Here is a 15,838-nt window from a genome sequence, read left to right as displayed (position 1 = left end):
TGAATTTTAATTTGGGTAAATATTGCACAGTTTTGTCATTAATCTGATGCCTTATTTGAACTCCTTGATCTTTCTGAATCTATAAAAATTAAGTTGGAAATCTTCAGTGTGGTTTTGTAACCTTCGTGCTTCAGATGCTTGCTGTAAATTCAAAGTGAACAGTTTTCTCTTGTGGTGTTTTAGCACTTCTCTTTTTCAGTTTTGTTGGGGAAGGTGAAAAAATTGTATAAATGTTTAAAAATGCTTTTGAAATGTAGTACAGGCTTGGCCCATTGCATGATAAAAACCTGTTTTGAATTCAGTATGAGAACAGTTTAACTTTTGCCCAAAATTCCCATCTTTCATACATGTATCACCTGGGGAGTCTTAGTCACGAACTTGAATTTTCAAAAGTCAATTAAGACTTCAGTGTCATAACACCATCACAAGGCCTCCTGTTATCATGTCTTTGCAAAGGTTGTAGCATTAATGAGGTGTGAAAGCAGATTAACTACTAATCCAAGGTGTGTGCTGAATTACCCCGTTAAAGTAAGCTCAAATACTCAAGCATTGCAATTAGTTAAGAACAGGAATACACAATTCCAAAACTACTTCAGAAATATGTTTTGACCAATTCAGAAACCAAAGACATCTTGCACAGAACTAATCTTGGGCAAATTTAGAACTCTGTAATAATAACGTAGACTATAAATGCTTTTTTTTTTCCTCACTCTTCCTATCCAGGAATAGAGTAGCATGCAGTTGTTTTTCAGAGAGACAGGTACCTTAGGATCCTGGCCAGTAAAAGCAGAGCAGGATGTCCTGTCCTTCTTGGGGGAAAAGTACAATTCAAAAGTGAATGTAGACATTAGTCACTGGTTTCTGAAAAACACAGGCAATTGATGAATTTTGTACAGGGGAGCCTGCTTGGGAAAACAAGAATCTCTTTGAAGTTCTTTTTTATTGCTGCAATTTGAGAAACTGGGGTAGCTCAGACTGTGTCATTTACTGATATCTTTGTAGATGACTCAGACAATACATGTTTAAGAGACTTCTCCAGATTAGGGGCCATTTTTTTTATTTGCAGATTTCACTACTCAATGATTTGAAAATTCACAGTTTAAAATATACAATGAATCCAGTTTTTCATTTTAGATTTCATCTGTATTTTGGAGTGCTTGAACATTACTGCAGCTACAGCACTGCATCTTCTTAAGGCCATTGAATGGCTCCTAGTCTGGAGGATTTGCACATATATCCCAAAAATGTGATAAGTGGTGTTTGAAATCTGGGGTAACAATCCTACCAAAATTCACAAAAGAAGGATTCAACTCAAGCCTGATCACCGGTGTCTATGTAATTAAAGTCCTGACTGGACACCAAAGCCTTATTTGTGGTCCAGCCCTTAGCCAGACACAAAGTCCTCAGCCTCCAGTTTTGTAGAGATGAGCTCATTTGTGCCTGGCCCTATAAGAGGTGAGCATTCCTTGTGGGGGGCTATTTCATCTGTAGGAATTTCAAAGGAGAGACCCGTGAATGAGGGTGCATAAATATGAATACAAGTAGTGCATGCTTTCACATTATGTCTTTACTTTTCCCTTTCAGTGTTCTCCTCAGCATGTTGTTCCTTGGGTCACAATGCACTCGATTTTCAGCAATGAGTGAGCATTTTGCTGGCTTCCTACGTGTATGCACAAGCAATTTCTGTCCAGTGGATTGCTGCTTGCTCTCGAGGTGGTAAACAAGCTTTTTATTCCTGAGCAAGCTCTTTCAGTGCTGGATGAAAAATCTAGTATAGAGGAAATTAGTTCAACTGAAAAGCAAAGTTCTGCCGAGGGGAAAATTTTCACACTACAAGTCTGTCATAAAATATGTGTTATTGCAGTGGGTGAATTTACAAATTACTGTCAAACCGGTACTGAATGGTGTTAATATGGTTGTTTAGGGCAGTGCACATTTAATTATTAACTGTTAGGATACAATGTCATTATTTCTTCTGGGTCTATGTTGTTTTATTTAACATGTTTCTGCTGTTGGGATTTTCAGTCAGCTAAGTCTATACCAAGCCTCCATTGAACAAGAGACAAAAGAATTATTTTGATGTCAGATTCACCAGGAGACCATACTGCAACTAGAAAACAAACAAACAAACAAACAAACAAACAAACAAACAAAAACCACCATGTAAAATGTATCAGTTTCTTGTGGATAAAACATTACAGAGGAATGTATGAAGAATATCTAGAGTAACTTTAATACCTTCCATAGCACACCCATCTGAGGGATAGGACATGCAAGCATTAAGCGGGGAGTTACGGAAGGAGAGCACCTAAGAGAAAACCTGGACTGAATTCATCCAGTGGAATACCCTGAGAATCCGTGTAGGTCTCTTTAGACTGTGGATATAGGGTGGAGAGTACATTATCTTCTGGAAGTGCCATAGGATCTCCAAGTAGGATGGGACTTCAGGTTTTGCCTCTCACCCGGAGGATAGCTTGGTCAGGCTCACATTGGCAACCTAGAGTTAGATTTTTATTTTCAATGTGACTGAAGAATACCAACACCAATACCATAATTTTACTCACTTCCCTTTCATGCCCAAATTTCTTAGGTGAGAGAGTTTCAGACAATGTGAAAAATGATAGATTTTTGCAATATTGCAGTCCAGGGAGAGCTTGGCCTGTGTGCAGACTCTTGGCAGCAAGTTTCCCATATTTGTGCTTTAAATAAAAACTGCAGTTTCTCATCACTCCTTCTGACCCTGGAGCAGTGGAAACAATCTGTTTTCACTGAGAAGTACTGAAGCTATGTAGAACTGGAACAAATATAAATATGGATTTATGTTACAATTCTGTGGAAAATTTTGAGAGAAAATTATTTTGTGAGGAAAGTCTAGACCAAAAGAAGAGTTTATTAGATAGCCAGAATGCCAGTATTTCTGAATCACCAAAAGTGCAATGCTTTCAAAAAGATGCTACGTGTTTCAATGATGAATGGAAAGCAACAATTAGAAAACAGACTATATTAAAATTAGCAAAAACTAAGTAAGGAATTTAAGACCTTCAAGGGTGATGACTTGGAAGAGATGATGTAATCACTGCTAATGACAGGATTGCTTATAAGTAGTTTTCTGTCCTTAGAACATGCAGGTTAGCATGACAGTAGAGGAGGAGGAGGATGGAGAAAGCATGCAATAGTGCTGTGGCACCTCTTATTGTAGTACCCTGAGTAATATCCTTCTATTGATATAAATTTATACAAAATTTTCAGTTGGAGAAGTTTTCTTTTTTTGTAGCTGAAAAGTTACACAGAAGCCTGTGGTAAATAAACAATTTTCTTGATTCAATGCCCAAGTGTAAAGGCAGGAAATTTGGGATTGAACCAACATTTTCAACAAAAGAAAAAAAAAATCCTCCCTCTTTTTTTCATTTGAAATGTTAATTAGCTTATATGTGCTTTGTAAACCACTGAAAATTAACATAAATAAAAATAAAAATCTTTTTTCTTCTTGAAAATACTGAAATTAAATATTATGGACTCCTTCAAAGTTTCTATGTCTGTTTTTTTTTTTTTTTTTTTTTTTTTTTTTTTTTTTAAGTTATTAGTGGAAGTCATCCACGTGTCACAGAGACAGCATGCAAAGCTGCAGTGTCAGGAAGGGCTGATAGGACTCCTGGAGGTCTAAACAGATGAAGCCAGAACAGATACAGTGACCTCTGAGTATTATACTAGTGAGAAGAAAGTGTGATGTTACACACAGGTCTGATGTGGATGTGTTTAAAATGGTGCTGAAACATTTAAACACTTTGTTTGTTTACAGTGTTAACAGTGCTTCTGATGACTGAATTAGCTTGCTCATTAACTGCTGGGACAGCTCATTAATTTTTCACTGCATTTTTTTTTTTTTTTTCCTTTTCTCCTAGGTTTATGATGAATGTGACTTGGGAAGGTAAAGATTTGTCCTTCACAGCCGATGGTTATCAGGCACATCCCAGGCTGGTGGTGATTGTACTGAACAAAGATCGCGAATGGGAGAAGGTGAGCATCATCTGTAGGTAAAAGATGTGAAAGGAGGTAGGAGAGACTTGGTAGAACCCTATTAATGACAGGTAGACAGATTAACATCACACATGCCAATGATGATATTCTTCTGTAGCAGGTTTGTCACAACAGCTCAGAGAAGATAATTTTACCTTATTCTGAGTAGGTCTAAGGAATTTTAACAGGGAAAGCAACATATTAGTGAAGATAGGCCACATGGATTTCAAAAGATTTATGTGAAATATACATTACATTTCTTCTTACAATTTGGTAAAATAAAATGGTCAACTGAAAAAATTCCTGAAACTTTAATTTTAACTAACTTTAACTACTGAAGCTTGGGTGAATTTGTATATCTTGACATACTCCAGGAACTCTACAGAAAAGTCCTTTTTACTTGCTTTTTTTTTTTTCTTTTTTTTTCTTATTTTTCTACAGGTTTTAAGCAGATTTTATTCTCAATTTTGGTTCTGATGTTTTGCAGGATATTTGTAGTCCCATGTTTTAAAAGTAAAGGACCTTAGAAACTATTTGCACTATAGGAAAAAAATACAGCTGTATCACCCCACCCCCAATTTATTTTAAATTCATAAAGCATGATCATCCATTATCTAAATTGCTGCTGAAATCTATGAGCTCTTTTGTCTTATAGTTTTAGGATCCCATAAATGTTCAATTCCAGTTTATAAGACTGCCAGGTTCTTCATGATGTTGAATAATAATGATAAAATAAGAATTACTGTAGGATATCTCAGTAAATATGCTAGTCATACAAAACACTGAGAGTAGTTGTAGATTATGCTATGTATTTCTTGATGTTCATTTGATGCAAATTTAATTCTCTTGATAAATTTAATCCTATTGAAATGTGTCGATCTGAATATTTGGAGGAATCGCTTTCTCAGTAACAATTTTAAAATAGGCTAAGAAATTTTCATAATTCTGCAACGGTCTGCATGTCACATAAAATGTTCTGAAAAAAAGTGTTATTCTGCATGGGGAATATTAGTATGGCACCAAAGGGAGAAAATGGTTATAGAGGCAGACTGCAATGTTCATGGTATCATAGTAACTTCATACATTCCATATCCTGAGACTTCTCTAAGGAGGCTGCTCACAGGACAAGAGGACATAGATGTTCTTGAAATGAACTAGCAAATGAAAAGAAATGATGAATATATGAACCAACAATATTTCCAAGAAATAGCTTGGGCCTTTGTTAACGTTTGAGTGTTTCCCATATGAAAGAATGGAAGATTTAGTCCAGCTTTTGCTGTATCTAATCATGCATGTTGTACAGCATGTTGAACACATGCTGCACTAGGCTACAAAGATCTCTGTAGGCTGAGGCTTACATTTTCCATCTGGTAAATCCCTCCCTGTTTGAGGTGTTTCTGGAAGGACAAAGAGTGACTGGAGGGATGCTGCTGCCCAGAAAAGATGATACATCTACTCCTAGCTGCCCCCTTTGCTTTAGAGCCCTTCTGGTAGCAGGCCAGACTAGTTATTTTGGTAGAGACAGCCATCCCCCTAGCTGCAGCTTTTGTGTCTGCCTCTCTTGCGGGACTATGGGAAGGCAGCCAGGTTTAATTATGTCAGAGGGGAGAAGTAAAAGACAGCCAAGAACGGGCTGTCACCACCAGAATTATTCTTCTGACCACAAGCTGATCTCTGCCTCCGTGGATGAAGACAAATAAACTGAATATTCAATTATCCTGACAAACTGGAGGCAGTGCTCAGCCATGTCGGAGCACCCCACATTTATAGCAGCAGAATTTCACTCTGCACTTCAGAAATAACAGAAACATTCCTCTGACTTAGACACATGAGAAAGCTCTTGCCCACGTCCTGGTTTATTTGTACATCTCTGCAGGGCCATCTTGACATTCTTTCCAAGTTTCTTTTTTCACTCTATATCTTGTAGGAACAAGGAGAAAGAAATTGGCTTTCTCCTTGCACTGTTTTACTCGGTTTCAAAACTGTCAAAGTTACTCATCTGAGATCCAACATTTTCTGCTTTGAGTTTCCTGACAGGTGCATGCTTTTATTTCTAATTACAGTATATCAGTGAGTATCACAGAATTGTTTTATTGAAGTCTTATTAAATGTTCTCAATCCTATAAGGAAAACATCAAGTCCTAGAATCTAATTAAATGATTTACTCTTGTGAAAAACCTACAATGCAACAGCATGCTAATCCTAGTAACGTAACTAATATACACAGAAATTGCAAATAGTTACTTTATTATTCATGTAAGAAAGAATAATTGTGTTGTATGGGACATTTTTTTTACCAAGTATTCTCTTGAAAATACAAGATTTAATATGAAAACTCAATTTTGTGTGGTTTTAGTATAATAACCTGCTTTTATTTAAATACTTTTTTTCCTTGGTCTCAGAATTGTTATATTTGACTCAAGCCTTGAGTTTATAGAAAATACATTCAAGCATAGCTGAAGAACATATATCTTACCCCTAGGAAAATAAGTTCCTTTTTCCTTTACAAATGACTCAGTATCAATACTTTGAAATAGAAACTTCACATGTAAATGGGGTTGACTTGGGGATTTGTCCCATATCTGATTCTGAAAAAAGCTGGTTGGATGATGATAGTTTGAAGACTGAAAATCACTTTTGGGCATGTTCAGCAGGCATCCAGCAAGATATTTTGACAGATCCTAGAGCAGCTGCTCAAACTTCTGACATCAACTTTCATAGTCTTCCTGCTATATCTTGACAGGCGATGGGCCTGCTGTTCTCAGGCAAGAGATTTTTAAGAAGACAAGCTTAATGTGCTTGTTTAAATGAAACTTGATAAATTTGCCAGAATTAACAGTGCTGCCCCACTATCACCAAAGGTCTGCAGGAAAACTGCTAGTGCTGAAGAAGGTCTCAGAGGTCCAGCAGTAGCAGCTGTAAGTCCCCCATTAAGCTTATCTCAGTGAGGTGTGACCTGGACATCTCACCCAGCCTATTAACCTTGCTGAGGTGCAGACTTCACCGTCCACTAGTTTTTTTCTATTTCTTGAATTTGTAAAATTAATTGAAATAAAACCAATCAATCCAATATTAAAATCATATACTTGAATATTCATAGCAGTGGAAAAATGAGGTTGACAAGGCATGTGGCCAAGAAGGCCAACAGCATCCTAGCTTGCATAAGAAACAGCGTGGCCAGCAGGTCCAGGGAAGTGATTGTCCCCCTGGTGAGGCCACACCTCAAGTGCTGTGTTCAGTTTTGGGCCCCTCGCTACAAGAAGGACATGGAGGTGCTCGAGCGAATCCAGAGAAGGGCAACGAGGCTGGTGAAGGGTCTGGAGTACAAGTCTTAGGAGGAGCGGCTGAGGGAGCTGGGACTATTTAGCCTGGAGAAGAGGAGGCTCAGGGGTGACCTTATTGCACTCTACAGGTACCTCAAGGGAGGCTGTAGCGAGGTGGGGGTTGGTCTATTCTCCCACGTGCCTGGTGACAGGACGAGGGGGAATGGGCTAAAGTTGTGCCAGGGGAGGTTTAGGGTGGATATTAGGAAGAACTTCTTTACTGAACGGGTTGTTAGTCACTGGAATAGGCTGCCCAGGGAAGTGGTTGAGTCACCATCCCTGGAGGTCTTTAAAAGAGGTTTAGATGTAGAGCTTAGTGATATGGTTTAGTGGAGGACTTGTTAGTGTTAGGTCAGAGGTTGGACTTGGTGATCTTGGAGGTCTCTTCCAACCTAGATGATTCTGTGATTCTGTGATTCGGTAATTAGCTGTGTGTATCATATATGTTAAAAAGGCAGAGAACACTGTGCTGCATTTTAAAATTATATTCAGTGTGTAAAAATGAGTTGCAGAGTAAACAACTTTTACTGTTGCTCTTACATAAGAATAGATAAAGTTACCATGATGGGGTCAGTATTTCTCTTTTCTTCAAACTTTAATTGTTGCACTAATATTGGCTAAAGTTGTAGATTTTTAATTTATTCTTTAGATTTTTTGAACATGGGTACTGTAGAGAAGTTACAGTCAGCATGATACTGCTGGCCATGCTTTGGGTCACAAGAAAAAGTGTTGATGTAGAGAAGGAGGTGGACACACACTTAGTTGTGTGCAGATAAGTCTTTTGAAGTGTGGGCGAGATTGTGAGATGTAAAAGTGCTGTATTTTTGCCACGAATGGATTTTTACAAGAAGCAAGAATAACAGATAGTACATAGAACAATTTCTGGTTAAATGCCACTGCAAGAACCATTATTTATATCCGAGTTTATTCTAAATGTAACCAATCATCTTTAACTTTCTATTAATGCCGAATTTAATGTAGAACTTGATTTTGCTTGGATTAACTAGTGTATGCCAGGTTTAGAAGCAGTGTGAGAGGTTGTACACATTTGTGTCTAGGTAGGAATGAGTGGGCAGATAGTGCACAATTCCTGCCTGGAATAAATGAACCAAGGTCTTCACAAAGAGCTCCATCTGGCTACTGACATCCACCTTTGTGTAGCTGGGAAAAGACAGCTATCAGATGTAAAGGAGTAAGTGTATAGGCGAAACTTCACCAGACAAAAACTGGAAAGCCTTACTCTCAGTCAGATTTCTGACAGAGCTTTTTAAGGTACTGTGATATAATAAACAGTCACTGAGCTGGTATAGGGTGTTTTTGGGGGGACATTTCTGTTGTGTCCAGAGCTGGGGATGTGGCAGCTGAAGGATCATTGCAGGGAGACCTTATGGCGGCCTTCCAGTGCCTAAAGGGGGCCTGCAGGAAAGGTAGGGAGGGACTCTGTCATGAGGTGTATTGATAGGACGAGGGGTACTGGCTTTAAACCTAAAGAGAGTAGATTTAGATATAAAGAAAATAATTCTTTACAGTGAGGGTGGTGGCCCAGGCTGGCCCAGGCTGTGCAGAGGAGCTGTGGGTACCCAAGGCCTGGCTGATTGGGGCCCTGTGTAGCCTGATCTGGTGGGAGGTGTCACCTGTCCAAGGCAGGGCTTGGCCTGGGTGGCCTTTAAGGTCCCTGCCAAGCCAAACCATACCCTGATTCTATGACAAAGATGCCTTGGGATACACATTTACTGAAAATTATGAATATATATATTAACTAGAAAGGATGAAACTGCATGATCCATTTGCTAGTGTATCCTTTGTCAGTAGCTCTGTGGCCTAACCTGATGCCCATAGTAGATACAGCATGCTCCTTAACATCTGTTAGGTTGTTACTTTCTGTGTTTCATCCATGTTGCTTACTGTATTTAGTCTTACTGTAAAGTAAGACTTGCTCTATCCTAACACTTGCTGTTGAATGTAAGTTATATCTTGTTTATATATCGGTGAGCTTTTACTTGGTCAAGGGAAAGGCCTTTAAGCTTTTACTGTGCTGAATTTTTTGAATTGTTATGCAGCATTCCTTAAATCCTCTATTCGCAAGAAGGCCATGCAGGATTTAAAGATTCTCTCTGCTGCTGTAAAGGAATTGTAAATGCCATGGAAAGGGGTGGTGAAGTGTACTTTGTTCCTGCTATTTATAGCTAATAGTTAAGATTATGGGAGTAGGAAGGCTTTCAGAGCAGCTCTTCGTTTCTGGAGGTAAAGGTGTGGCCATTTAGACACACGGAGAGCTGGAAGATATTCAGGTGACAAGGGTGACAAAAAGTCTTCCCTACATGACAGGTGGAGCAAAGGTGTTTGTTCAGCTCTTTCCTGTCTAATGTCATAATTTATTTATAAAATGCTTTCTCTGGCATAAATTTGAACTCCTGGTCTACACAAAGCTATTTGGGACATTTCCCAGTTCCAAAGCTGTATCAACCACTGAGGATCTGGGGAGTGCTGATTAATAATTCTGTATTAGAAATGCGGTTACAGGAGCTGGTAGCTTTTCTTTCTTCCTGTTTGCTTATAATCTCTGTGGGTACTTATTTTTCCTTTGAGCCCTGATGGTCGCAGTGTTGGTGCTTTCCTGGCAGTGTAAGGAGCTGCCATGAGGGAAGAGCAGTACATTTGCATACCCCATGTGAGATTTTGCAGCAATTTTTGAAAACGTCAAAGTCCTAAAATGGATACCTTCAAACCAACTAGGACTGTAAGCCATTCCCCATTAATAAGATATGAAAGTGCTCTCATAGTATTTTGTCATTTAAATTTAGAATGTCATTTTGAAATGTGGACCTTGATCAACATGCAGAGACACAAAGGTTTGCAGCAGAAGGTATACAACAGATGCTGTTTCTGGGGAAAGGATTTTGCTTGTGTGCTTTGTTCTGCAGCTACTTGTTATTGCTAACCTGACAAAGTCAATTTATGCTTCCTAGTTATTGCGTTAAGACTTGCCAGAGTAGCTCTCCCTTGTAAGTGGAGAAGTGTGGTGAAATAAAAGTAACAAATAGTTTTTCTATAAAGCAAGATGAGTTAGATTTTGTGTTTGCTCAGCATTATTTTCTTCACAAAAGTGTGACAGCTCAAAGATTATGTTTGCAATATATGTATGTTTAGTGTAGAAAAAACATCACTGACTTTTTTTCTTTTTTCAAAGGTTTGGTCGGGTAATCCTGGGAGTGCATTTAGCATCCGTGTCATCGTGTAACATTTTTCCTTACAAAAGGATGATGACTGTGTTATTGTGTACAGTTCCCATCTGCTGGGAAGAGGGTGATAGGACGGAGTTATTTGTTTGTTTTCTCTGAGATATGCCTGTGTGACAGACTTTCTTTTCATGCCAACACTGGCACACAAGGGAGAATTCTGCTCTTTTATCTCTCTGGTCAGGATCTGGCCTTGCTATGTTTCTTTGACTTGATGGTCCTTGTGAGGTTGTATGACTAGGATCATGTCAGCCATCCACACGTTATTTAGAGACTGGCTTAGGGTGCAGCAGGAGAGGGAACTCTGAGGGGTACATTAATAAGTAGCTTTGCAAGTTTTTTTCCTCTGTTTACACTAGCTGTGTATCTGTAGCTGTTACACAAAACCACAACAAATAGTTCATTATTGCCCTCCTCTACTGCAATGTTCAGAAAATGAATAGGGAGGGTGAGATGAGAACCCTGTAATTACTAATTCAGGCAGGCATCAAACAAACTCTTCCATACTCTCAAACTATTTTCTGTTTTTCTTCCTCTATACTGTAGAGATTAAATGAACAGGAAAATTCCAGAGCACACATGAAGAGGAAACAGGAAAGACTGTAGATGTTACAAAGAAATACAATGATAGACGTACATGTATTTGTATAATGGGAGCACTGCTTTCAAGTCCACACTTAAAAGTTTTATAGGTTTTGTGCCTACAATAGTGAAACAAACCCTATATATGTGAAGCAAGTCTATGTATGTTTTTATGTAGATATTTATTTTAAAAGTTCCAGTCTTTTGGCCATAAATAAGAGGTTTTATCATTTGGGGCATGATCCTTTCCCAAAACAATTCTATTTCCCTCTTTTCAAATGTGGGTCATCTTCCATATTCCTCTGGGATTGAGGCCACACACTACTGTGTTAGCAATCTAAGTAGGAATGATGGAAATTTATCATAAACATCTGGATATTTCATGGCTTTTCCACACAGTAGTGTAAAGCTTAGTTGGGTGCAGCTTTTGACAGTTCCATAGCAGAGCATGTCTGCCTTTTTTGAACATTATTCTCAGCTTGAATTTCTGGTTCAAAAAATTTTGCTTTATAAATACACATTATAGGGTTTATTACTTGTAGCTCCATCTCAACGAATTTTTACATTCCCCCTCTCTTTTTGAATCTAGCAATGCAGATATCTGAAATGAAGCATCTGCTGAAAATAAGCTCAATTTCACTTTTAACTACTCTAGTATTGTTACTTGAATTCTTTGGAAGTCTAGACAGAATGAGAACTCTCCTTCTAAACATACTTTGGTCTTTGCACTCTAAGCATGCTATTCTCTTCTCTGTAGCTTGATTTGCTATACACTGTAACTAAATATAGTTAATTGAGTTTAAGTTTGGAGAATAAATCAAATTTTCAGACCATCTTACACATTGCATAATCCAGAAGTCCAAATACTTCTTCTCTATTTTATTTAATGCTCAATTAAATGGTTGTCATTCTAAAAAAGAGATTTTAAAGAATGCAATTTAGAAAAAAAAAAAAAAAAGTCTATGTTTGTCCTGTGTTCTTAATGTGCCTAGAGATGCTAAGGAAATGATTCTTTAGCACATGGGATTTTCTAACAGCACATGGTTGCAGGTGAAGATGGTTGTGTTACACTTAAATGGGGGTTGATTTTAAATAGTCTTAATCTACTAGGAAAGAGGAAAGGAAGGCAGATGAGACAGAGCAAGCCATCCTGATTCATCTATAGCAAAGTTGCCTGTAATTACAGAGTGGCTTCACCAAGTATAGATGTTGCATCTTACGTTGGCTTCATTTTAAATGCAGGATGTCTGTGCCTACCACACCACTTCAAATATGTGAGATTCACCTTGATGCAGCTGGAATATGTCTCTGGCTGCCTACTATTAATGAGCTGTGATTTCGACTGGATTCTTTGGAGTGGTAGTCCTGCTTCCAGGAGCTAGTGGAAATTATTTCTCTGACCCACACTAAGTTTTGAAATCTTAAAAAAAGTTTCTATTCTGTCTCATAGAAAAAAAATAAAAAGTTAAAATATCAAATTCTATGAATCAATAACCCAAGCCAAAAAAATAAATAAATTGTATTTAGTTGGGGCAGCTGAAATTCTTTTATCTCAACATATTCTGATAAATGACCATATATTTCTATATGGCAAGCCCAGGACTATACATGCAAAGTCTTCATTAGAGCACCTTTTTTATTTATCTTTTTGGACATCACAAAAGTGCACTTTCTGATCAATAGAATAGAGTGATTCAGATGGAAAGGACCTTCAAAAATCACCTAGTTCAACTGCCTGACCACTTCAGGGCAAGAGGAACAATTCTTTCAATTTTACTTCAGTTTTCTTTCAAATCCAAATTTCTTTCAATTTTCATTCTTTCTAGAGGAACAATTTTCTTTCAGGAAATGAGGACAATGGAAATTATTCTCAGGAAAGTTATTTTATAATATTCTTCCACTTTATCAAATAGAAATTTGGCAATCTGAATGGAAAAGAGTTCACATGAGATCAATGCAAGTTGGAACTTCTAGGTGAAAAGGCTTCTAGGGTTATATGGTTCCAGCACTGACCAGAGAATGGCTTCGGCAGAGAAATTAAGTCACGTGGTGTTAGAATGCAAAGATGAAGGATATATTGCCAACAGTGCTTTAAACATGCAGTTTTCCTGTGACTACACTATAGTTTTTATGTGTTGCTTATTATATTCCTTTTATCTAACAGTCATTTGAACAAAAGATTAAACAGACGAGCAAATGATCAGTATATTCCATTTCTTGTTTCTTTCTCTAAGAACGAGTATTCTGCTGACATTTGCTTTTAAAATATAAAGCTTCTAGTAAGTGCTTCATGTTTTCTGCAACTTTTGCATCATGTGGTAGTTTACAAGAAACAGTGTAGATATTAAGCGTTTATACTTTTACAATCACCTGCCTTGCTTTTTAAATTTGTTTCCTTTTGTTTTGCCGTATGATTAAAATAGATCAGATTTTATTCTGAATTCTTTGAAAATCAACCCCAATGAGTCAAGATGTGATACAATTAAAATTGTTAGAGAAAAACTTGTAGCATCAGGTTGCATTTCATTGATATGTAACAGCAGTATTCTGTTTTATAGTTTTACCTTCATATTATCAATGGTTTAGCATAGTCCACTTTACAATGGTGACTTCAGATTTCATGACTATTTCACGATATTTGTATCAGGGATACCAGTATTATTAGGTAAGCATGCTAATTTAAACAGGAGCCCTTTCTTACCTCAAATCTAGATGCTTGGACTTGGTTGGAGGATGCCATGTTTAGTTCATTTCATGAACACGAAGTAGCATGTTCTAAAAACAAGTGCTGCAAAACACTGGAGGCAATTGAATTTTGAAGCTGTCCAGATTGGTAAGCTATTTCACTGTAAAATGGTTTATTCAAATATTACCACTTGTCTCCTACTGAAAATAGCAGTTGAACTTTTCATATCCTACTTTTTGTATTTTACATAGGAACTTTTTTTTTTTTTTTTTTTGGTGTTTTTTTTTTTTTTTTCCTTTAGTTGTTTAAGTGGGGATTTGAGTCTTTTTTTTTTTTTTTTTTTTTTTTTTTAACTCAGTTAATTTTGTTTTGTTGTTATAGGTAAGTCACCTTAATAGCCAGTGTTGAATAAGGACTTAACATTTGACTTTGCACAGAAATTCTTACAATTTATAACTCTATATAAAGTTCTGAAATCATTCAACGTGTTGTAACCTGTTTTTTCTTCCCTAAGCTTTTGAAGGTTTTAAAGGCATTCAAAACAGGTACTGATTGGACCTAGAACTAGATCTGACTTTTCCTCAAGTGACATAAATGCTGATCTTGCAAGACACCAAAATATGGATTCAACTTCATAAATTCTCTTGATTTTTAACATGTTCATGTTTTAGTTTTCCTTAATCTACAGCTTTCCTCTGTCATTTCAACCCTTCACTCTGTAAAAGGGTTGATACTATTGGTAGCACAAAAATGTTGAAAGATCTAAATAATATACGAGGATACAAAACATTATGTAAATAATTAATACCATTCAGATTCTTATTCGCAATGCTATATTTAGTTCTGCAGAGGCTGAAAGTCTTCTAATGTAAGTACAAAAATCTTTGTGTATTTTGACTCTGTGCTTTAATTGCATAAAGCCAAATTATTACCCTTTTAAAATAAACGAAAAAGAGAAAAGCATTTTAATCATTCAAAACTGTAGCTGAATAATATAAAGAAGTGCAACATGTGTTCTCCAACAATATTACTATTTCAAAATCAAAATACCAAATGAAGAAAACTGTTTACTTCTGAGTCCAGTATCAGCAACAGAGCATATCCAGCATCCATTCTAACCATTTAACAGTCAGAACTAGCAAATCCAACACAAATATTTCCCAAGGAAAAGGAATGACTCAGAGGCATTTTTAAATTACTCTTCCTCATTTGCTGTTCTTAGACAAACAGCAAAGTTTTTCAGGACTTTTCTGCCATTTGCTTTTCTGCTGTTCTTCATGACATTTAAATCTTTTGTTTGTACTTTTTGCCTTTGTGCTTTCTGATGCTGAGGGTTCCTGACTGCAAAGCGGGAATGACCTGCAATGGACATGAGATTTGTGCCTATATAAAGCCCCGATGAATTCAGTGTGACTCCCTGGAAGTGCAGCAGTAGACATCTTCAGACAAAGTAGAAGGGAGAGACCAAAGTGAAGGTCTTAATTTTTAATTACTTTTTAATAAAGGTACAATTAGTGAATATAGAGATAATGGAATTAAGAAGATAAAAATGTTTGAACCTAACTTTAGAGACCTGCTCAACACACACTTCTGTACAGATGCATCTGTCTAAAAAACTAGCATTTCAACAAATTCATCCCTTTAAAATCATAATTGGTTGTAACCTCCTCAAAACAATAAAATGCAGGTGAATTATTGAAAAAGTATCACGAGTCCTCTTTTAACAACAAAGCAATCATTGCATTTTTGATAGGATCAGACAAACTCATATTATGGTGGGCTGCTTGTATTCCATTTGATCCATGTGGCAACAATATACAGTGGAGATGGCTTGCAGGGGGAAACACTTTGAATTACACAGACCTGCCTCCTCCCAGAACCCTGTATCAGGTAATGTAGTGTGATGTAGTGACAAGTGCTGCTCCTGCTATACTCTGGGACATAGATGTGCAGTTGAGACCCAGTCAAATCTCTTTTCTTATTGCAGGTTG

General features: G+C 37.2%; 1 protein-coding gene across 3 annotated transcripts in view; it reads left to right on the top strand.

Moving 5' to 3' along the window:
* GRIN2A (glutamate ionotropic receptor NMDA type subunit 2A) overlaps window positions 1–15,838 on the top strand; it is a 187,525-nt gene that overhangs the window by 113,367 nt on the left and 58,320 nt on the right. For all 3 annotated transcript variants that reach the window (XM_035339397.1, XM_035339396.1, XM_035339395.1), the window contains exon 4: window positions 3,903–4,017. In XM_035339397.1, coding sequence (XP_035195288.1) covers window positions 3,903–4,017 — 115 coding nt within the window. The remainder of the gene's footprint in view (window positions 1–3,902; window positions 4,018–15,838) is intronic.

This window comes from Oxyura jamaicensis, chromosome 14 (assembly GCF_011077185.1).
Source record: "Oxyura jamaicensis isolate SHBP4307 breed ruddy duck chromosome 14, BPBGC_Ojam_1.0, whole genome shotgun sequence".
In the NCBI taxonomy this organism is placed as follows: domain Eukaryota; kingdom Metazoa; phylum Chordata; class Aves; order Anseriformes; family Anatidae; genus Oxyura; species Oxyura jamaicensis.
This window is presented reverse-complemented; position numbering and strand designations above follow the sequence as displayed.